Source organism: Triturus cristatus, chromosome 12 (genome assembly GCF_964204655.1).
Source record: "Triturus cristatus chromosome 12, aTriCri1.1, whole genome shotgun sequence".
Taxonomy (NCBI): Eukaryota; Metazoa; Chordata; class Amphibia; order Caudata; family Salamandridae; genus Triturus; species Triturus cristatus.
Genome location: NC_140595.1, coordinates 32,747,275 through 32,769,545, shown reverse-complemented (window position 1 = coordinate 32,769,545; position 22,271 = coordinate 32,747,275). Strand labels below are relative to the sequence as shown.

The following is a 22,271-nucleotide window of genomic DNA, read 5'->3' as shown; positions in this document are numbered from 1 at the left end:
GTTCAATGAGGCGGATGTAGATTGTACAATTTATGCCAGGATGTTAGCATTTGTTCTCCAAAGGCAACATAGATAAGAGACCTCTGCGGCCTTGTGAAGCTCAGTCGTTAATGAGGCCTTCAAGATGTTTCAAAAGATCTGTTTCGTGTAGGCCATTCAGCGTGCTCTTTTCAGAAGTAGCTTCTTCTGGAGAGAAAGAGGGGGTGGAGGGAGGGAGTGAATGAAAATCTTTTTATCCCTTCAAGTCTGTTCTGATTTGATTTCGTCTGTCAATAGTTTGCAAATAATAAAATTAAATCTAATCTTTCAGGATTCTCATTTGTAAATCTGTGATGTGGTGTTACTCAAGTTTATTACTAAGCCTGTGCTTGATTCAGTTTCCTGGCCTGACTTCTCTCTTTGATCCTGTTATTTGAGGTGAGTTATGCTTGCTTCTTCCTAATGCCCTGTCTTCTCCCTAAACAAGCATTGGCAAAGGAAATAGCTTTTGCCTACACAAGGTATTGGCTTTGTCATTTTTTTTAGGCATCTTGAACAGCACTGCAGCATGTTTGAGAGTTGTAAAAACAAGACGCTGTGCAGAAGCCAATGCGTACTAATGTGATGACGATTAATAGTACATTTACTTACTTTTTGTCTACTATACAGTCATATGCCTTGCCTTCTAGTGGTTCCAGCATGAGTATTTTAAAATATTTTGAAAAACTTTTGAAACATTCAATAACAGAATCTGTGACTTAACTGTGTGTGAATTAGATGCAAACCTGGATCAAACCAATTGGTAGAAGAAATATGCAAAGCATTATCAAACTCAGTCAATCAAACATTCATAAGACGCAGCAAATCACCAGTGATGGTCTCAAGGCGCTGGAGACGTTAGTTGCTGCGTGGTGGTTTTCATTCAAACATTCAGGTCTTGAGCCCCTTTCTGAATTGCTGGAGAAATGGGGCGGTGCTGAGGTGCAGGAGAAGGTCCTTGCAAGTCCTGGCCGCCTGGTGCGAGAATGAGCATCCTTCGCTGTTGGTTCAGCGGACCGGGGGGTATCTGCGAGGAAGAGGGAGGCAGATTGGAGGAGTCTGGTTGCTTGGTGGAAGGTCAGGCATTCGTTGATGTATTCTGGTCCTTACAGCAAGATCATCATCACGTATGGTCTTATGATGCCTGCATTGCAGCCACAAGTGCCATATTTAAAAATAAACAATAAGGAATTTCACAGACAGAAAAGTGTGGTGGAATTTGGTGTTGGTTATTACAAATCCTTTGGCTTATACCACCACGTAGATCAATCTTTACTATTTAATTTCATGTGTACACTCCTTAGAGTTTAATCCTGAAATCTGGATCACAGCTACGAAGCAGATACCAAGTTTTAGACAGTCAGCAAATATCCCTAACAGTTTTTTTTATTGCTTCTTTCTTCATGACTCGCTGTGCATTTTGTGGGGGGAAAAAAGCATCAGTCGAAAATGCAATGGCAGGCTGCAAAGAAATTGCGCTTCCTGTTATGAAAGAAATCCAAGTTCTGCTTGCAATAATGACGACGGCACATTTTCTTACATTTTGTCTTTTATTTTACAAAGTTAAATTAAGTTAAACACTGGAATACGGCCACTTTACACACAACATTTACTTACAGGCATTTTCTCAGAAATAACCATTACTCTCCCAGACAACAAAGAGCTGGGACAATATGCAGATGGCAATGCAATGAAACAATTTTCCTGATCAAAAAATATAGAAATAAACTGCAGACAAAAATATATCAACATTCAAAAGGAATGTACAATTCCAATGCTTTCTTGGGAAACCAAATCTGGACTCAAGGATATCACACTTAATACCTTTCATTCAAAAATCGTTTATAAAATCTTTTTGTACGTCGACAATGATACGTGTAACCATGAAATGGGAGAAGGTTGAAATGTTAAGGCAAAGAACTGTTGGTGCACCTACCGAAATATATCCTCCAACAACTTGGGCAAAAGCAAACTAAAACCATACATTGACCGCAACCACCTGAAGAGTCAAAGGGCATTTTAAGTGTACTGTCTGGTTAAACATTTTGCTCTAATAAGTGTATGTTTGTTTCTTGCACAACATCCCCACTGCTGGTCTACAGTAGGAACACATGGATTCTAAGCTTGTTGAGGCCAGGCAAGGAATGGAGTCTTTTGTTGCTGAAGTGTAACATCTCACAAAACACCTGGAAAACTCTTCAACTGTTGGAGGCCTTGATCTCACACGTGGGTTTATGGTCCCCCTTTTGCTAAAACACTGTGTTGGCACAGAAGAATGGCCCGTGTACCAGAAGAATGCCTACTAATACCAAATACAGCCTAAGTTGCCAGAGAATAAGAGGCAGAGACCTTACAAAGCAGATGTTGACCAGAATGCAAGCGGCTCCCCCGTTATCTTCCAAAACGTTCGCTACTCTGATTTTCATCTATTCATGAGCTGCTTGTGAGCATTATCCTGTAATGTGTGTAAAACGTTGACCTCAATTACATCTCAAAAGGCTCCTTTCCCAGACAATCCTGTTTCATCATTAACTTTCCAGTTGGTGTCTGCTTGCCCCTCATTTGTCAGCCTCTGGTAGTTTGGAGCTATTTGTAAGACAAATGACTTAGATGATAGGTGAATCTGTCCTGGATTCGTGAACTTGGGATAGCATCACCACTGTGCAGGGTGCCTGAATTCCATACACAGCCAGATGTGTCAAAGTTCATGATTTCATTGAAGACAAAAGCTCGCAGCCAATATATGAAGTCTATTATCAGTAAAGTGAATATTTTCAATTTGATGCCTTCTTCTCGGATGACGACTTCTTTCTTTACAGCTGTGTGTGTTTTCGTACAGACAACACTAATTTTGTCATTCTTTCAAATGTGTGCGGGCACATTATTGTGTCCTGGGTGCAGATTGAGAAATGTTTGTAAACCTCTGGTCCGGCTTTCTGTAAATATTGCAACACAAGATCGGAATGTGATACCACGAAACCATCTCAGTTCTCAAGCAATTACCTAAAGCAATATTTATGTACATATTGGATACTTTTTGGTGCTTCCAGCCTTGCATTGTGATTTACAATCTGGGTTTCCATCATTTTTTTTGTACGTAAATCTTATCTTTTTAAAATACATTTTGTTAACACTTTTGTTTAGAAGAAATAAAGTTGAGCACTTTAAACAGTGTAAAAAAAAAAGCATACTGAAATATCCTCGGCCCCTTGGTTTGGTCCCAGTATTAAATTCCTATCTCTGGCTGGTTAAGGCATACACGACATAGAAGAAATAATTGTAGATAAGTGTTGTTTCTGGATCTCGAGAACCTTAAAACTTTTTTTTTTAAAAGGGGACCTCAGGAATGTAGTCCATCGCATGAGGCTTAGGCGCTTACCAGAGTTGTGGTCTAGTCTTAAAACAGACCGACTTTAAACGAAACAGCATAGCTCCAGCCTTCACTGAAGAAGCTAGCGGGGCATGTCGCTGGGCAACTGGAATACTGTTGCAACATTCAATGTCCACAATTTTTTTGTAACTTTTTAATACAGTTTTACAGTTTCCGATTGATGGCAGAAATAAACCCAGCGTGAGATTATAGACGCGATCCACAATGCAAAATGGATGCTACAATCTTTCACCACCTTACGACAGTGAAAGCTCTGTTCTGGTTGAGAATGGGTCAGAAATCAGACATTTCATTCCAAAATCAATCACCTGAACAGAAAGCTCAGATTAACACACTAGCTTGTTGCTGCGTACATTGGTCTTTATTAAAAACATGCTAATTGATACTGTACTTCCTGGAGACCAAGTCCTGCTTTTAATTGTGCAACTGAGAGTGTAACGAATTAATGGACTGAAAGACATTTAAAACAAACGTATAAAATGTTCTTACCTCAAACGGCTGCCTCTCCAACCATCATCCCTCAGTGAAAGGTCAGCAAACTGGCCAGTATGGTTGAAAGCTACCCAACAAAAAAATTGAATACTCTGCGTTCTTGGCACAGAGGTCTTTTACAACTAGGCCTCTAGTTTAAATAAAGCGGCTGTTTAGTGAGCGACAAGTAGTCTATGATCTCCCATATACAAGTAGCCACATCACTAGCTAGATACATCATTGGCACATAGTGGCGAACAGGTATGGCAACTCACGAAGACTGTTCTAGGAATGAGCATACAAAGAACTGTGACTTGTGTTAGAAAGAGAGAACTATCAAAGCAGCACCGAGCCCTCAGTGTAGAGGATGAAGGAGAGGCGCTATGGTGTACTAATACTGTCCCAAATCTCAGTTGGTAACCACCTCTAACAACACTAAGTGCAGTTGATCAGGAACCCACAGGCATTTCTGAAAATACGCAAGGCAGCAACTTGACCTTACCTTTCTTTAGGGCCTAAATCTCACTGCCCAGAGCCCTACTGTTTCCAGAGAAAATATTAATTTTGAAAGACAAAGCAGGTACTCTGTGTGGCATCGATTCATCTAATCTCAGTTTGAAGGCCTTTACACATTCTTTAATCTAGGTGATGCAGCCTTCAGCTCTATCTGTTCGAGAAAAAAGCTTTCTGCCTTAAACCCGCTTTTCAAGTGCTTGCGTTGTTACTCTAGGTTGTCGGGAAAACCATCCTCCAGTACCTACATCAAGTTTAATTGTTAAATGCAGATTAAGACCCGCACGATGATACAGTGCTATACTTTGTCTGCGTAACACCATGCACTGAGTCAAGAAAAAAGGGTATCTTCTAGAACTGGCAAGTTTTAAAATAGCAACGGCTTCACTCAGACAGCCAAAGTACCGTTTTGACTGCAACACTGAAAGATTCTAGCTGGTTTGAATATTGACAATTTCAATTACTCCAATAAGAGACTCAACTGCTGAGAATCTGTTAATGGGAATGTTTTTCTCTATATTATTGCCTTGAAGAGAATCATCCATTTAGACTTCACACTGCAGGTGTGAACACACGTTTTGGTGTAATACATTCCATAGTCTTCTTCTGGAGAATGTAATGGGAGCCTTCACAAATGTCTGTGTCAACTGCAGAAAAGGGTGATATGAAAAGGACTCTCCTCAAAAGGCAACAGATTCCTGATTCACGATCTCTACTAACAACGAATGGGTGTGAGTAACTGATATTTAACCTGTCCTGCAATTAGGAAAAGAAACTAGCCAATTCTTTTGGACATTTTATAGCAGCTGTGACCTCCAAAGACGAAATGGACCAGGAAAAATAGTGATTTAGTTTCTAAATGCCATTGTTTCATCAATAAGCTAATCTGGCTGAGGCTCCTAATGCTTCATGGATATCCAGCAGAGTGCAGCTTCCTGCCTCTCATACAGGTGAGCTGGCTGCTCGTGTATTAGCAACTGAAGAAGGAATGTGTGCGTTATTCTTTGCAAGCCCGGCAGTGTTCAGTTCAAACATCTCAAAAAAGAGAACTCAGGCAGTGGTCAAGGTCTGTTTTACCAACCTAGAGCTTTGTAAGATATCAAATGGCGTACCAGATTGGACACTTCTTGGGAGGTATGACAAGACAGCAATAAGATGTATTCACCCTATAGGAAAAATAAAACTGCAAACATGAAAACCTTTTTGCATTTGAATGCTTTTTTGTGCAGCTCCTCTAGGTAACATGAAGGGCGTCTGTGGCACTGACCGGAGGAAAAGCTCTGATGGGGTCGAGAGTGGGTTTAATAACCTAGCTCTGCTAATGTGCAGCAGTTGGAACATCTCAATACCTGGCGGAGAACAGGATCACACTAGACCATCTTCCTGCCAATTGTTTGTTACGTTTGGAATGGCTTAGATATTCCCACTGGGATTCTGCTTATGTGTGAAATGCACACCTTTCCTTCTGGAACTAACCACAAATCTTCTGTAAATAAAAGGCAAAGGCCCAAATTTGTGCCTGCAAACGTTTAAGAAACTGTTCAGAAAATGTTGATGATTAAGCAATAAAAAAGAAAACTGAAATACTTGTAGTATGAAATGAGCCAAATACATAAACTGCTCCATGATCTGCTATATTATCGACACTCCCCGCACCTCCCATTCTCCAAATGCTTATGTATTATTTCCAAAGGGCTTGCACTTTCCTCAGTACAGTGAGGATGTCATAAGGTGTCAGTATCCATTTCCCTCAAGTTTAAGAATAATGTTCTTGATCTAGAAAGTCTGGTCATTTATGGCAATAGAATCCGCTCAAGCGACACAGTTCAGAATTGCACAGCTGGCTTATAAGTAACCTTCTGTGAATGTAACAGGCATGGTCTGGAGGCGACTGGCTTCAGTTCCGCAGCACGTCTAGTTCTAGGAGTACCATTTAACCTGGCCGAGAAGGTCAGCTGAGAGATTCTCCAGGCCCCCAGCTTCAATACTTTGTGATGCCTTGGGCGGTGTTACACGGTCCCCTACCTGATGTACTTCAATATGCCAGAGTGCATCAAAAATGCAATGGTAGAAGACTGCCCAAGGTTCTGCTTTGCCTCAACGCTGCCACTACATTTACCAGAGAGGCATTTATTCCCATCTCAATGGAATAAATATTACGTCAACTTTGGTCCTTGGTTGATACAATGACAATGTAACAATGTTAAAAAACATCAGAACAACCAGGCGTAAAAATAAAAAATAAATTCTTTATCAAATAAAAAATAACCTGGGGATATGAAAAAGGTTGGTGAAAGTGACTGAAGTTTGGTCTCATTTGTTCCTGCTAGAAAGAAAGGCACAAATGTGGAAATAGAGAATATATTCAGCGAACTGTTCAACGTCGTTGGTCTCCTGAAGAAACCATAGTTAACAGTTTTTTGGTCACAAGAATGAATGTGAATTCTTCACCTGTGCCTTTAAGTGCTTCAAAGGTTCGATTCCTCGACGCAAGGCACGTGCAAGAAAGGGTCGGAAAAGCGCCGTTTCAGCTTTGCTGTTGGTTCATAATCCTGAAACGGCTCCTCCGCTGGACCTGGTTCTGTCCCCTGGGCAATGTACACAGAGTGGACACTGTCTTTCCGTCGGGCTGGCTGATCCCGGCGCCTCACCACTAGTTCTGCTGCACTGGCACCTGTGGCCCTGCCCAAACTTTCAGTGGAACGAACAATGCCATATGGCAGTTTGATATTCGAAGCTGGAATTATTGGGTTTCTGCGGTGTACCTTCATTTTCGCCAAGAAGGACGATGGCCGGCGACGCAGAGGAGAGGTGCTGTTGGACAAGTCTGACTGTTCCAGTGAAAGGGAACTGCTGGGCAGTACCCAAGTGTTCTTGGACGGTGTGACACTGCTAGCGGGCAAAAAGCAGGCATCGGGACAGGAAACAATGACATCAGAGCCGACTGACTGTACGCAGATCTTCGGGTGTCCTTAAATATAAAAGCAAAAATTGGATTGATAAGTTTCACAAAGCTCAATAAAAAAGTACAAAGTTTAACCAAATTCTGATAAATAAAAATGTGAAGGTAAGAAAAGCACACACTACCTTAATACTGACCTTCCTTGTCCACCTGACCAGTGCGATCGTCCAGCAAGCTCTCAGTACTAATGGATGCCTCAGAGTCCAGGTTCTCTTCGTCCGACCCTCGTTGATCTAACTCTGGTAAACGATAGGTAATATCTTCCCTGAAAGGAAAAAGAAGCAAAGCCTATTAGGGGCACTGCAGGAAAAGTATTTATCCGAATGAACCGCTCTATGACCAGCATAGCTCATTGCTGTGGCTATATCTAAGTATTACAGTTAATAAATTCCATTTCCATGAAACTGTCAAAGATATGACTTAGGGCGCATGACCCTTGATGTTTTCACAGGAGTGGAGGGTTATGAGTAGTGAGGGAGGCTGTGGTGGAGAGAGCGGATTCATTGGAGGGGGTGCTGAGGTAGAGAATCACCAATACTATGGAAAAAAACAAGGCCAATGCTTTTCAGCTTAACATGGAAAAAGATACATCATTCAGTGGTTCTTGAAACAGCTACAATCGGGGACCGATGCTCACTTTTCTTCCTTTATGCACTGTATTCTCTCAATAAGGATTTCAGATTCCCGATCCACCTCAACCTCTAATGGCTCCTCCTCCTGCACAGACCCTAGCTCCTGAATACCACTGTTATTCGATTTGGGACTCCGACTCTGCAAAAAAGATGCAAAAAGAGAAATCAGTCGACTATAAATGTTTGTTTATTCTTCCTGAGAAATTGTATTCATTTCAGTTTTACTGCCAACCTCATTCACTCCTCTAAGGTTAGTTAAAACAAGCAAGAGTGTTAGTTCCAATCTCTTACCAGGGAAGTTGTGAACAAAATGGTGTTTTGCCTTGTTAGGGCACTAGGACACTTCAGTAGCAATAAATATTACTTAAAAAAATTGCTGAATGCGAAAGGCAAACAAAGTTGGACCTAGAACAGGGCACCTGGAAAGTTTCTACTTTTTTAAAAGGCTACTCATTTGTTTTCTCATTAGGAGGACTGAACCAATTTGAAATAATTTTGAAAAACCTGATCAAGAAGCTTCTTAATCTTAGTGTCTCGTGTAGTGCCGGCGCATCTGAAAGTGCTCAAGACAGGGCAGGTATTGTCACATCCTTGCAGAGGCAACAGCAAGAGATGGGGAAACTTGGACAGACAGAATCAGCTACAAGACAAGCTCTGCATGCGTTGATGGACTGTGCCCTGGTCCTACTGGCTTTTCAGAGGCCGAAAGTTTCATTCTATGTCTATATTTCCCTATAGGCCAGTCCATGTCTATGTAACATGTAAGTTACATAGAAAGACAACCTATGACTCGCTCCATTGCTGCAGCAAAGTCAGGGATGGTGTAAAAATTCACGCAGGGTAGAGACAGATCAAGCATCACAGATGGGCATTCAAGAAACACAGTAAAGCCACGGCTCCATCGGTGCACTGAAGCCAGTCAGAAGTCTGAGTAGATTTGATCAGTGCACAAATCAACCAGCTGTTGATTAAAAAACATATAGGACAGAGGAATACCTTTAAGGGGCAGAAGACAAATTTGTCAGTAACATTAAGACGGACAGATAGTTTTATGATTCAGCAAGTAAAAAATGTTGGTCCGAAACTCAAGAAAGTTGTAAAAGGTAATTAAATATACTGAATGTTCTTACAGAAAACTTTTATCTAATTTGCTTTACACACTGTTTTTTGCATTATGAGCTTGTTCGTCATTTCTGTTAAGGTTATGTTATATTGATTTGCATACCACACTAATCACCCAAGAGAATATCCAGGTGCTTGGGCAGGTGTATAGGTGAGGTCCTCAGCTTCTTGCAGAACTCAAGAAGTGTGAAGAAGGCTCTAATGTGTTGCGTGCGGTCGTTCCATATCTTGGATGAGATGTAGGAGAATGAGCGGCCTCCAGTTTGTTTTTGTGGATGCGGGGTGTATGTGAGAGTGAGGCAGAGCATAGAGGTCTGGTGGGTTAAAGTGTATGCAGCCGTTCAGGTATTCTGGTCCTGTGTTGTGTAGGGCTTTGTATGTGTGCGTGAGAAGTCTGAATGAAACAAAAGGCTTAGTCTATGCTTCCCGGAATCATGAGGAGGGGTGGGAACCTAAAAGAAACACTCTTCTCTCTTCCAGTGAAGAGTGTAAATGGTGCTTTGAAGAGAGCTGGTAAGAGAGGCTTCGTGGAGAGTTCAGAGATAATATGACATCTATTGCAAACCATTCAACCATCGGTGTGCAATGCAATGCAGTGGACAAGTCGATTCGTTTGAGAGTTCATCATCTCATAATTGAGATCCTTTGCTTTTAGCAGTCTTCCCATTTAGTAAATACATAATTACCTGACGAAGCCGTTGTTAACATTCCAGGTCAAACAGGTGAAATGATTAATTGAAAATTTGCCTAATCCGACCTTTGAAAAAAGTCCCTGGTGAGTGATGCAGATAATTTAGACTGCCGACTGAGGAGAGGTAGGGGGCTTCCAGAAAGCTACAGGTCATGCAGGGCGCATGCTTTACAAACAACATGCACTAGTACCTATGTGAGTATTCAATGCAAACTGTAATGGGTGGGATAGAGTGTGCAGACTACTCATGCAAGAGGGACTCATGAGGGTCATTTACCTACCAGCAACCCCTCCAAAGAAGAAGAGAAACCGAGGCGGAGAGGCCAGAGCTAGAGAGAGAAGAACCAAGATTCAATTCACCAACATACATCATCAAGCAGGGAGTTCAATTCTGCACAAGGCTGGGCATTCTATTGTGCACTCTCTGGCTTCAGTTCCCTTAAGGAAAAGGATCAAACACTTCGCAAAACAGGCCTGTGCTTTAACTTCTTCAGGGGGAAACACCATGTGGGTTCTCTCCTTCGGATTGCCACATAGTATACATTAAGGCTTAAACCTGGAGTCCAAAAGTTACAGGTTTATCACCTCGTCCAAACGAGACCCGGTTTGAAATCCCAACTTGGACAGTGGTCAGTTTTCACAACACACAAGCCACTATGACAGTCCACAGTTCAGGAATTTCACCATAGAAATGGTTGGTCCATTTATTTTAGGACACGTGGCATATCTGAGTGTCTGGGAATAGAGAGCTGCTGAAATGGAACACTTAAACAGATCTTTACAATGTGAGGAATGTTCATATGGATGTGGGAAGAATGTTGATCTAATGCTAACAAATGAGAGGAATGCTTGGAATCAGCACTGGTTGTTCAACATTTCTGTATGTGCTGCACTTTGACCTATTTCAAACAATCTTATGTATAGTACCTACTAGCTGAGGCACTCATTGTTAACATAACATAATGTGTAAACAAGTACAATGCATTTTGGGCCATGAAAAAACACGTTTTAAACTATTAGTTGAAATATATAATTTGTGAAGACATAAAAAAGCACAACAGTGAAGGGCAATAATGTACAGGTTCGACTAGAGCATTGTTCTTCAATCTGTGGGGCGCGCCCCCCTGGGGAGGGGGGGTGCGACACCATCCCAGGGGGGGCGCACACTGCAAAATCTTTCCTTTGTTTAACTTGTACTGTGCTAAGATCGCAAGTTGTCACCCATTTCAAATGGGGATTTTTGATAGAACGCCGGAGCAGCAGCAGCTAATCAGCAGGTAGGAACGTCACCACTGACGTTCCACCAATGATGGGACAGCAGCAGAGATTGCAGGAAGTGTCGCAAAATTTGCGTGCATAAAGTTCCAGCATTCCACTGCTTGCTGCCTTTCCTTCTTTGTTTCCTGGGTTTTCCCGTCGCCTGGGTATGAAGGACTTTGCTGAAATGAAATCTACAAAATGTAAGAGAGCTTTTTCGAAGGGGGTGGGGGGCGGGTTGGGGAGGAATTGGCCGGTGTTCGGCAGAAACAGAGGGTTGGAGGGAGGGGGAGGGAGGGGAAATCGATGGGGCAAGACGTGCTCATTCTTTTTAATTTCAGGAGCTAACCGTTTCAGATCTTATCACTCAGACTAACAAAGTAACGTTGTAAAACTTTAAAACATGGGGGCACAACAAAAGCAATCATGGCACTGAAGAACAAGTTACTTACCTTCGGTAACGATGTATCTGTAAGAAACATTAGTTAGTTAGATTCCTCACCTTAGAATATCCCCAGGCATCAGACTGGATCCGGAAGATTTTTCGTCAGCAATACCCCTTGCGCGTCGCTAGGCGTCGTCTGCGGCTCCGCGTCCGTCGTCGGCGTCGTGCGCCGGAATGACGTCGTTGGAGTACTTAGACGCCGCCCTCGCGCGCGGACGTCAGTTCTTGTACATAGCTTTCCGCGCCAGGAACGCAGAGCCATGCAAAGACCGACACTGGTGCCAAAAACTAAAATCTAGGGGCTTGAAAAGGATAACCTTAACCCTAGATGTCAGTTCGCAGAACGGGGAGGATGGGTGGGTCGGTGAGGAAGAAAACAAGTTACTTACCTGTAACTTTGGTTCCCCAGTATTGGTAACTTTCATAGATTCTCATGCTTTGTATCATTCCCCGTCGTCGGAATGGGAGCCTCGGTAACAAAAATATATATATATATACATATGTATCACCCTAGACACAAAAGAGAAAAATAGGCCTAGGCCTCATCTCATTTTGTAGTATATCACCCTCTTTGTGTAAAAGAGCCCAAACTTTTGCCAGGACCAATCAGCACAGCCTCACCCTCTGGAACCTTCCTGAGAGAGCTCAGAGCCTCAGATTTTCGTAGCCGTTGTGCCAACAGCCACTACCTTAGTAAACCGACAGAGCTTTCCCAGGGGAGGTGGGTGGGCGCATGAGAATCTATGAAAGTTACCAATACTGGGGAACCAAAGTTACAGGTAAGTAACTTGTTTTCTTACCCCAGTATTGGAACTTTCATAGATTCTCATGCTTTGTATCAGAATAGCAAGCAGTAGATCACGACAAGCACATTTCGGTAAATACATGGCTTTACAAAATCATCTCAGTGTACATGATAAAACAAGCATTACTGAAAACAAATGTGCTTACCAGGATGGAGGGATTGTAGGGAAAGCTCACCTCTCATTGGAAAAAGATTCCGGAGGACTGCTTGACCAACAGCAGCGTCAGCTCGTCCCACCGATTCCAGGCAGTAGTGCTTCGTGAAGGTGTGTACACTGCTCCACGTTGCTGCCCTGCAAATGTCCTTAATCGCCACTCCAGCAAAGAGAGCCACTGAAGACGCCATCGCTCTCGTAGAATGCGCCCGGGCCTTTTTATCCAAAGGTTTGCCCGAAGCCTGATGACAGTACTGAATTGCACTGGAGATCCAGCGGGAAATGCCACTCTTGGCGAGCGGCAACCCCTTCCGTGGTGCACTGTAGGCAATAAATAGTTGAGTAGACTTTCTGAAAGAGCGTGTACGCTCCAGATAGAATTTCAGGCATCTTTGGACATCCAAAGAATGCAATGTTCGTTCCGCTTGAGTGGAAGGACGCGGAAAAAAGGAGTTCAAAATTAAGGGTTCATTCAAATGAAACTCCGAAGGCACCTTCGGGATGAATTTAGGGTTGGTTCTCAAAATCATGACATCCCTCTTGAACTGTAGAAAAGGCTTCACTATAGAGAGAGCCTGGAGTTCACTAACTCTCCTAGCCGAAGTCAATGCCAGGAGAAGGGCTAGTTTCCAAGATAGGAACTTCAAGTCCGCTTTGTGAATCGGCTCAAAAGGCGCTTTCATCAGTTGAGCCAGTACTAGGTTAAGCTGCCAGATAGGCGGAGGTGGCCGGACCGGAGGATACATCCGAAATAACCCCTTAAGGAACTGCCTAACAATCCTTGCGGACCATAGAGATGGCCCCGATGTCTTCCGTCGAAAGCGGGATATGGCAGCCAGATGTACCTTGATCGAAGAGTGCGCCAGACCTGATTTAGCCAGAGACAGGATGTAAGGCAAAATCTGATGTGGCAGGGATTTGTAAGGATGGAGTTTATTCCTCTGGCACCAAAGGCAAAATCTCTTCCATTTTGCCCTGTAGGTCTTATTAGTGCTTGGTGCCCGCGCCTGAGATAGAACATCCCTGCATTCCTTAGACAGATTCAGATGGCGGAATTCTCTGTGCTCAGGAGCCACGCTGACAAGTGAAGTGACTCCGGATCCGGATGGAGGACTTGCCCCTGATTTCGCGATAATAGAGATGGAATTAGTAGCAAGCGAATCGGGGGATCCTGGGAGAGAAGTAGGAGTTCCGAGTACCAGAACTGCCGCGCCCATGCTGGAGCAATGAGGATCATCTTGCATGGTTCCGCCCTGACCTTCCTGAGAACTCGAGGAATGAGGGGAATCGGAGGAAAGGCGTAGCAAAATGCGCCGAACCAAGCAATCGAAAGGGCATTCCCCAGAGACCCTCGCTGGGGAACCCTGCTTGCGTAAAACCGGCACTTGGCGTTCTCCGGTGTCGCAAAGAGGTCTATGGTCGGAGTACCCCATCTCTTGAACACTGCCTCCAGCGTGGCCTGATCCAACTCCCACTCGTGTGTCCCCTTCGTCTGCCGACTTAGAGCATCCGCTGTGATGTTGAGACACCCCGCTAGGTGCTCGGCTCGCAAAGTGATCCCGTGAGAGATCGCAAAATCCCAGATCACCTGAGCTTCTTTGGACAGCGTCCGCGATCTTGTTACCCCTTGCTTGTTGATATAGTGCATGGCCGTCGTGTTGTCTGTCCGGACCAGCACTGCACGGTTCTGAAGTCTGGGAAGGAACGCCAGCAAGGCTAAGTGAATGGCCCTCAGCTCCAAAAGATTGATGTGGTGCAGTCTGTCTGCTGGACTCCAGTGACCGCTGACCTGAAGCTCCTGGAGGACAGCTCCCCACCCTTCTAGGGAAGCATCCGTGGTCACCACCATAGGAGAAGGAGGGATTCGGAACGTTAATCCTCCTGCGATGTTCTCCTTCACCAGCCACCATTCGCATGCTGTGCGCATGGCAGGCGTTATCCACACTCTGTCGTTGAACGATCCTTCTGCCTGGCGCCACTGTTTGTCCAACTCCTCCTGTAGAGGACGCATATGAAGCCTGCAATGCGGTATCAAAGGTATGCAGGATGAGATTGATCCGAGCAAGGACTTGTACTGTCGAACCGATACATGTCTCTTGTGCAGCATTTGACGAGCGGAAGTGGTCAGTTTGCCCTGACGCTCCTCTAACGGACGAGCCGTGCATCGTCTCGTGTCCAGAATAGCCCCAAGGAACTTCCGTGACCTGGAGGGTATCAGTTCCGACTTGGACACATTGAGCTGAAGACCCAAATGGGCGAACAATCTTATGCAAGTTGACACAGCCTGAGACGTTGCCCTGAACGACGGAGCCTTGATGAGCCAGTCGTCCAAGTACGGGAACACTTCCAAGGACTGCTTCCTCAGAAAAGCAGCGACTGGTGCCAGCATTTTCGTGAAAATGCGGGGTGCCGACCGAAGGCCAAACGGGAGCACCTTGAACTGGAAATGGCTCTTGCCTACTGTGAAGCGTAGATATTGCCTGTGAGCTGGGTGGATCGGAACATGAAAGTAAGCATCCTCTAAATCCAGGGATACCAAAAAATCTCCCGGATTGAGTAGTCGTAGAATATCCTGGAGAGTGACCATCCTGAAAGAGAGCTTGATGAGATAGGTGTTGAGCTCCCTGAGGTCTAGTATAGGACGCCATGTATCCTCCGTCTTCCGAACCAGGAAGAACCTGGAATAAAACCCCTTGCCCCTTTGTGAAAGCGGCACGGGCTCTATCGCCCCTTTGATGAAAAGCTGGTGGGCTTCGAGATGTAATAGTCGGAGATGTTTCGCTGCACGGGCGTCTGGAGCTCTTGTTGGAGGAAGATCTTGGAACTCCAACGTATGGCCACTCTGAACTATATTCAAGACCCACCGGTCTGATGTTAAACGCACCCAGCTGTCCAGACAAAAAGATATCCTGCCCCCGACCGGTGTTTGTGGTAGGGGAGGAACAGTAGCCAGAGCCAGGAGGCCGCTATTGCCTCTTGGCGTTGTCTCGTCCCTGACGATTCTGACGTCCTCTCTGGGACTGCCGAGAGAAAGACGCCGACTGTCCTTGGCGCTGGCTGGAATATTGACCTTTATAGGACTGTCCTGATTGTGTGGAATATTGTCGTTGGTTTCCTCTGTAGTTAGAAAACCCCCGACCACGTGCCCCTCTGAATGGCACTTTGCGATAGTTCAAAGATCCTAAGGACTTAGCTGTGTCGGTGTCCTTTTTAATGCTTTGGAGGGCGTCATCCACATGCTTACCAAAGAGCATCTCCCCGTCAAAGGGGAGGTCCAAGATCTTATTCTGGACCTCCTGGCGAAACCAGGTCGCTTTCAACCAGCCTTGACGGCGCAAGACGGCTGACCCTGCCAAAGCCCTGAAAGCAGTTGAAGCAATGTCCATCGCACAGTCGATGACTTCCGAAGAGCATCTTTCTCCCTCCATCAGCACCTGTCTGGCTTCCTCTTGACTAGAGTCTGGTAGCTGGTCCAGGAATGGCTCCATATCACACCACATCTGGCGGTCGTATCTACCCAGAATAGCCAGAGAATTAGCCGCACGCACCAACAAGCTGGCCATGGTGGAGAATCTTTTACCCACATTGTCCAGTCTTCTGCCTTCTTTATCTGGAGGCGTGGTTAATGGAGTGGACGGATTTTTTGACTTACTTTGTGCGGCTTGTGAAATAACGGAATCCGGCTTAGGTTGACCTAGAAGACACGCAGGACTGCCTTCAGGTGCCTTGTATTTCTTCTCCAGCCGGGGAAGAACCGGAATGACTGTCGCTGGATTTTGCATTGTCTTAAGTCCCTCATCCCAGACATGTTCTATAATGGGAATTGATCTTACCGACTTCTTATACTGAGCTTTAAAGTCATATAAGAAGCAGTCGGACTGCTCCACCGTAAAGGGCAAACCAAACCGCTTGGATGCCCGTTCCATCAAATTATGGAAACCACCAATGTCTGCTGGAGGCGATATATTTGTCTCTCGGCCTACAGCATCTGGATCCTGCGTATCATCAGGGTCCCCATCCGGATCCCCTGGATCTGTAAGAGGGATCACCTGTCCGTCTTCGTCCGTATCTGCATCTTGTGCGTCTCCATCAGCAGGTTCCGTACCTGAAGGTTGGGGAACCACTAAGGGCACCACCGGTGAAATGGTACGAGGTATCTCTCTTGGTAGAGGTGGCAAGTCCATTGGCATGTCACGTGGCACTACCAATGTAGAAGGACGCACTGGAGTGCGATCCGGCAACGTCGGAAAACGAGATTTATAGTCTTGCAGCATCTGTTGCAAATCCGACACTAAAGCCACTGGCAAAGCAATCAAGTCCTGCCTCAGAGAGCGGGGGTGTAATCCCTGTGTCAAGCTTTGGTGCCCCTCCTGCACCTCTGGACCATAAAACTCCTCCGTATCTGTGTCCTGCTGTTTGACATTCAGGTCTGAAGGGCTGTATGCGTCCCCAAACTGCCCATCCTCCTCATCCTCCTCCGAGTCCTCGAGAAGCATGGATGGTGGCAAAGGCGTGACCCGCCTAGGGGAAGTCATGTCCAGTGTAATCATTAATCTTTGGGTGGCAAATTCCGAATTTTTCGTCGTCGGCGGTCCCGTCGGCGGTCCCGTCGACGGAGTCGATGGCGAAGGGATTACCAACGTCGACGAACTAGACGACGACATCGTCGACTGAAGGGCAACTGTCGTCGACGGAGCTGAAATCGTCGTCGACGATGAGGCCGTCGACAGTCCTGTAATCGTCGTCGACGGAGCAGTCGTCGACGGAGCAGTCGTCGACGGAGCTTTCTTCTTCGTCGACGGAGTATGTTTCATCGTCGGTGGAGCACCCGTCGACGGTCTCGTCGACGAACTTGTAGTCATCAACATGGACGAACTCGTCGTCGTCATCGTCGACGTGGTCTTCGTCGTCGACACCGCTGTCGAAGACGACGAAGTAGATATCGTCAACGGTCTCGTCGACGACCCCATGGAAACAGTCTTAACTGAGGAGATCGTCGTCGACGTACCTGCTTTCGCCTGCGTCGACGGACGCGGTTTCTTTCCTGGAACTGACTGAGGAGTTTCTGTAGCATGTTTCTTTACAGGTTTCTCCTTCTGGGACGGAGGGGATGATGTTGGAACCTCCTTCTTGTCCTTAGGGGCTATGTCCACAGTAGCTCGTCCCTGCCTCTCCTTTACACTATCGTGAGGAGATTTTTTGGGACCAGCCTCCTCAGACCTGTCAGAGATCCCGTGAGGGGCTTTGAGAGGGACCTTGAGAGGGGGTTCCACAGAAGTGGAGGGAGATGACCTACCCCTCTTCTTCGATCTCCTGGAGGAGGTGCCAGAGATTGATTCCTCCTCATCCGAAGAGAGGACCTCCGTCCTGGTCTTTAGCTTCTGCAGCCACGTCAGCAAGCGCCCCTCTCTGTCTCTCAAGGTCTTGGTCGAGAAGGTCCGACAAATTTTACAGTCTGTGGCCTTGTGTTCCGGGTACAGGCAGTATATGCAGTTTTCATGTTTGTCTTCCACAAACAGTCTCTTCTTCCCACAAGAGGCACAAGCTCTAAATAAAGCTTTCTTCTCCTTTTCTGACATTCTGTCACAAAAGATGGCAATAAAGATATCCAAAAGTTGAATTCTGAGAAAAACTGAGCAGAGCTCAGTGGAGACTCCCTAGCACAACGTGCGGTAGAAAAATCTGAGGCTCTGAGCTCTCTCAGGAAGGTTCCAGAGGGTGAGGCTGTGCTGATTGGTCCTGGCAAAAGTTTGGGCTCTTTTACACAAAGAGGGTGATATACTACAAAATGAGATGAGGCCTAGGCCTATTTTTCTCTTTTGTTTCTAGGGTGATACATATGTATATATATATATATTTTTGTTACCGAGGCTCCCATTCCGACGACGGGGAATGATACAAAGCATGAGAATCTATGAAAGTTCCAATACTGGGGTAATCTAACTAACTAATGTTTCTTACAGATACATCGTTACCGAAGGTAAGTAACTTGTTCATCTGAAAGAAACACGTTAGTTAGATTCCTCACCTTAGAATAGATACCCAAGCAATACCATCCCCGGTGGTGGGTCTGCGAACCAAGATCACACCAGAAAGTCCTGGAGGACAGAACGGCCAAAGAAGCCATCCCTCCGGACTTGGCTGTCAAGGCAATAATGCCTGGCAAACGTGTGTAGCGAAGCCCACGTCGCCGCCTGACAGATGTCCTGCAAAGGGACACCCCGTCCCAAAGCAGTAGTAGCCGCTGTGGCCCGAGTAGAATGGGCGCGGAGCCCAACAGGAGGGTCCTTTTTTGCCAAGGAGTAACAAATTTTGATGCACAAAACGACCCACCGAGAGATGGTCCGTTTGTGCACAGCTTTCCCCTTCTTAGCACCCACGTATCCAACAAAAAGCTGGTCGTCCACCCGGAACTGCTTTGTGCGGTCCAAATAAAAGGAGAGCGCACGTTTTGGGTCCAGACGGTGGAGCCTCTCTTCCTCTTTGGAAGGATGCGGAGGCGGAAAGAAGGTGGGCAAGGTGACAGACTGCCCAAGATGAAATGGAGTCACCACTTTCGGAAGAAAGGAGGGACGAGGCCGAAGGACAACCTTGTCCGGGTGAACAGAGAGAAAAGGAGGCTTTGAAGATAAAGCCTGGAGCTCACTCACCCGTCTAGCCGAGGTGATGGCTACCAGAAAAGCAGTCTTAAGCGTCAGCAGACGAAGAGGACAATTATGAAGAGGCTCAAAGGGAGCACACATGAGAAATGTGAGAACAAGATTCAAGTCCCACTGAGGCATTACAAAAGGGACAGGAGGGAACGTGTGAGTAATGCCTTCTAGAAAGCGTGTAACGACAGGGGACTTGAAAAGAGAAGGCTGATCAGGAAGCCGCAAGAAGGCAGAGATGGCAGCAAGATAACCTTTCAGGGTGCCCAGGGCAGAGCCCTGCCGGGCCAAAGAAAGAAGAAAGAGGAGAACCTCAGAAAGAGGGGCGGAAAGGGGATCCACAGCCTTTGCTGTGCACCATGCCACAAATTTGTTCCACCGGCAGGCGTATACCGTCTTTGTGGAGGGACGCCTGGCTGCCAGAATGATATCACAGACTTCAGGAGGCAAGTCAAATGGCATCAACTGCCGCCGCTCAATCTCCACGCATGGAGGTGGAGGCTGGACAGGTTCGGGTGGAGGACCGTCCCCTGCTGCTGCGACAGAAGATCCTCCCGAAGGGGCAGACGTATCGGAGGATCGGTCAACATACTGAGTAGCTCGGGATACCAGTACCTTCGTGCCCAATCCGGAGCCACCAAGATGACTTGGGCCCGATCTTCTTCAGCACTCTGGGCAGAAGTGGTATAGGCGGAAAGGCGTACAACAGACCGCAACTCCACTCGTGACGAAAAGCGTCGCCGAGCGAGTGCCGCCTTGGAAATTCCAACGCGCAGAACTGCTGACATTGCGCGTTCTCTTCGGTGGCGAATAGATCTAACCAAGGCTCTCCCCACTGCTGAAAGCGACCTTGCGCCACTTCGGAGTTCAGACGCCATTCGTGATCCATCATGCACCGGCGGCTGAGTTCGTCTGCTCTGGCGTTCAGAGAGCCCGCCAGATGTTGAACCACTAGGGTGACGCCCTGGCGTTCCAGCCACGTCCAGAGGCGCAGAGCCTCCTGACAAAGGGTCCACGACCCCACCCCGCCCTGTTTGTTGCAATACCACATGGCGGTGGTGTTGTCCGTGAACACCTGCACGACACTTCCCCTGACAGACGGAAGGAAGGCTTTCAGTGCAAGTCGGATCGCTCTCAACTCCAACAGGTTGATGTGGAGACGAGACTCCGCCGGAGACCAGAGTCCTCTGATCTCCGCCTCCCCCATGTGGCCCCCATCCCAGGAGGGACGCATCCGTCACTACGACATGCTCCGGTTGGGGAAGGGAGAGGCTCTTGCCCTTGACCCAATCGCGGTCCGTGAGCCACCACTGCAACTGTCGTGCAGTGCCCTCCGAGATCAAGACATGGTCGGACAGGTTGCCGTGATGCTGGGCCCACTGAAACTTAAGGTCCCACTGCAGAGCCCGCATGCGCCGCCTGGCGTGATGCACTAGTAGGATGCAGGAGGCCATTAGCCCCAGAAGCCGCAACACTAGCCTGACCGAAACCCAGGATAGAGGCCGAAAGATGGGAATCAGGGCCTGAATATCCCGGACCCGCTGTTCCGGCGGATAGACCCGGAACTGCGCCGAATCGAGAACCGCTCCGATGAAGAGGAGCTTCTGAGAGGGACTCAAGTGCGACTTCGGCACGTTGATGGAAAATCCCAGCAAATGCAGGAGATCCGCCGTAGTCTGGAGGTTGGAGACGACTGTCTGGGGCGAGGCCGCCTTCAACAACCAGTCGTCGAGATAGGGGAAGACTGGTGTGGAAATGTGGATTTTCCTGGTCAGTTATGTCCCCTATCTTGGACCCCAACGGTTCTATATGCATGTTACAAGTACATGTATGTTCCCTCCAGTTCCAGTTTCTAAGACGCAAACATATGTGTGTCTACCGTCAACATGTTCTCTGTCAGATCCGCCATCAATGGGCTGGATATTCGATTCCTAAGTATAAAAGGCCACCGACTTTATATGGCCAAGTTACTCCATTTTTACAGTTCAGGCGAGTAGGCCCGATTCTGTCCTCAAAGCCTTTCCCTGCTCTCTGTCTCTGACAGCTTCAGCTTGAGCTCGCATCTGTATCCATGAACTTTGTCCTACTCTCTGTGCAGCTAACGGTGCCTGCCTCGGCCAGTTTTCGCCTGTCTGCCAAGAAGTTGTATTTCACCTTCGAATTATCTATTTTGCTCTTCAGCCGATGCATTCTTGCCTAGTAGTTTAAGTAAACATTCCTCCAGTTACCAAGCAAAAGGCCAGGCTTCTCTGTCTTCATGCAAGTGATTCATAGCCCTGTTGCTATGGAAAGTTTTCTGCCCCTCGCATCTCATATAGACACTTAGACGCTTGTACACGCACATAGTCAGTATAGAATAGATTCTGTCCGAGAGTCTCTTCCTTGTGGATAACATAGTTCTTTAAACATAGGATGTTAGATATGATTTGGGATTAGGATGACTTGACCCCAGACTTCTCGTCTCCACATGTAGAGCTAAATGTCAAGTCCCCTTCACCCCCTAGTTACACGTCAATTACACGTCATGCTGCTGCGCGCGCATCTATGCCAAGTATTATCTTATAGATCCACCTATGTCTGATAATTCTAACCAATCATGTTTCTTTTATTCCTTATTACGCCTAGTTTCGATTATGTCACTGTTACGTCATTTTTCTTATCAAATGTTACGCCTTCTACATTCGTTTCATTGTAATGCACTTATTATAAAAATGTATGTCTGTTAATAAGTTATTGTACTTCACTTCCTGAACCCTCGTGGTGACGGAACCTGAAGGCCGCCACTCGAGTCGGCCATTTTGAATGGAATAAAGCCCATTAGAAAACCTCTTATACCACGGATTCTGCCTCTTGTTATTTTGAGCTATTTTACTTTATTTTAAGACTCCGTACGAAATTCAGTCAGGTAATATTTATTTTATTTACCACACTGGAACCCCTGATCTGCGCAGATGAGCTGCGACCACCGCCATCACTTTCGTGAACACCCGAGGGGCACTGGTGAGGCCGAAGGGGAGCACGGTAAACTGAAAGTGCTCTTGGCCCACCGTGAACCGCAGGTAACGCCGGTGGGCCGGCAGGACGGGGATGTGGAAGTATGCGTCCTGCAAGTCCAACGCTACCATCCAGTCTCCAGGGTCTAGGGCAGCTAGAACCTGAG

General features: G+C 46.5%; 1 protein-coding gene across 13 annotated transcripts in view; it reads right to left on the bottom strand.

Moving 5' to 3' along the window:
* Window positions 1–1,549: 1,549 nt before the first annotated feature.
* LOC146772312 (unconventional myosin-IXb-like) overlaps window positions 1,550–22,271 on the bottom strand; it is a 373,359-nt gene continuing 352,637 nt past the window's right edge. For 6 of the 13 annotated variants that reach the window (XM_085638103.1, XM_085638104.1, XM_085638107.1 and 3 more), the window contains 4 exons: window positions 10,082–10,129; window positions 7,993–8,126; window positions 7,493–7,620; window positions 1,550–7,364 (listed from right to left, as the gene is read on the bottom strand). In XM_085638103.1, coding sequence (XP_085494229.1) covers window positions 6,862–7,364; window positions 7,493–7,620; window positions 7,993–8,126; window positions 10,082–10,129 — 813 coding nt within the window. In that variant the 3' untranslated portion in view covers window positions 1,550–6,861. Of the gene's footprint in view, window positions 7,365–7,480; window positions 7,621–7,992; window positions 8,127–10,081; window positions 10,130–22,271 lie in introns of all 13 variants that reach the window. The other 7 variants (XM_085638111.1, XM_085638112.1, XM_085638113.1 and 4 more) reach the window with 5 other exon arrangements.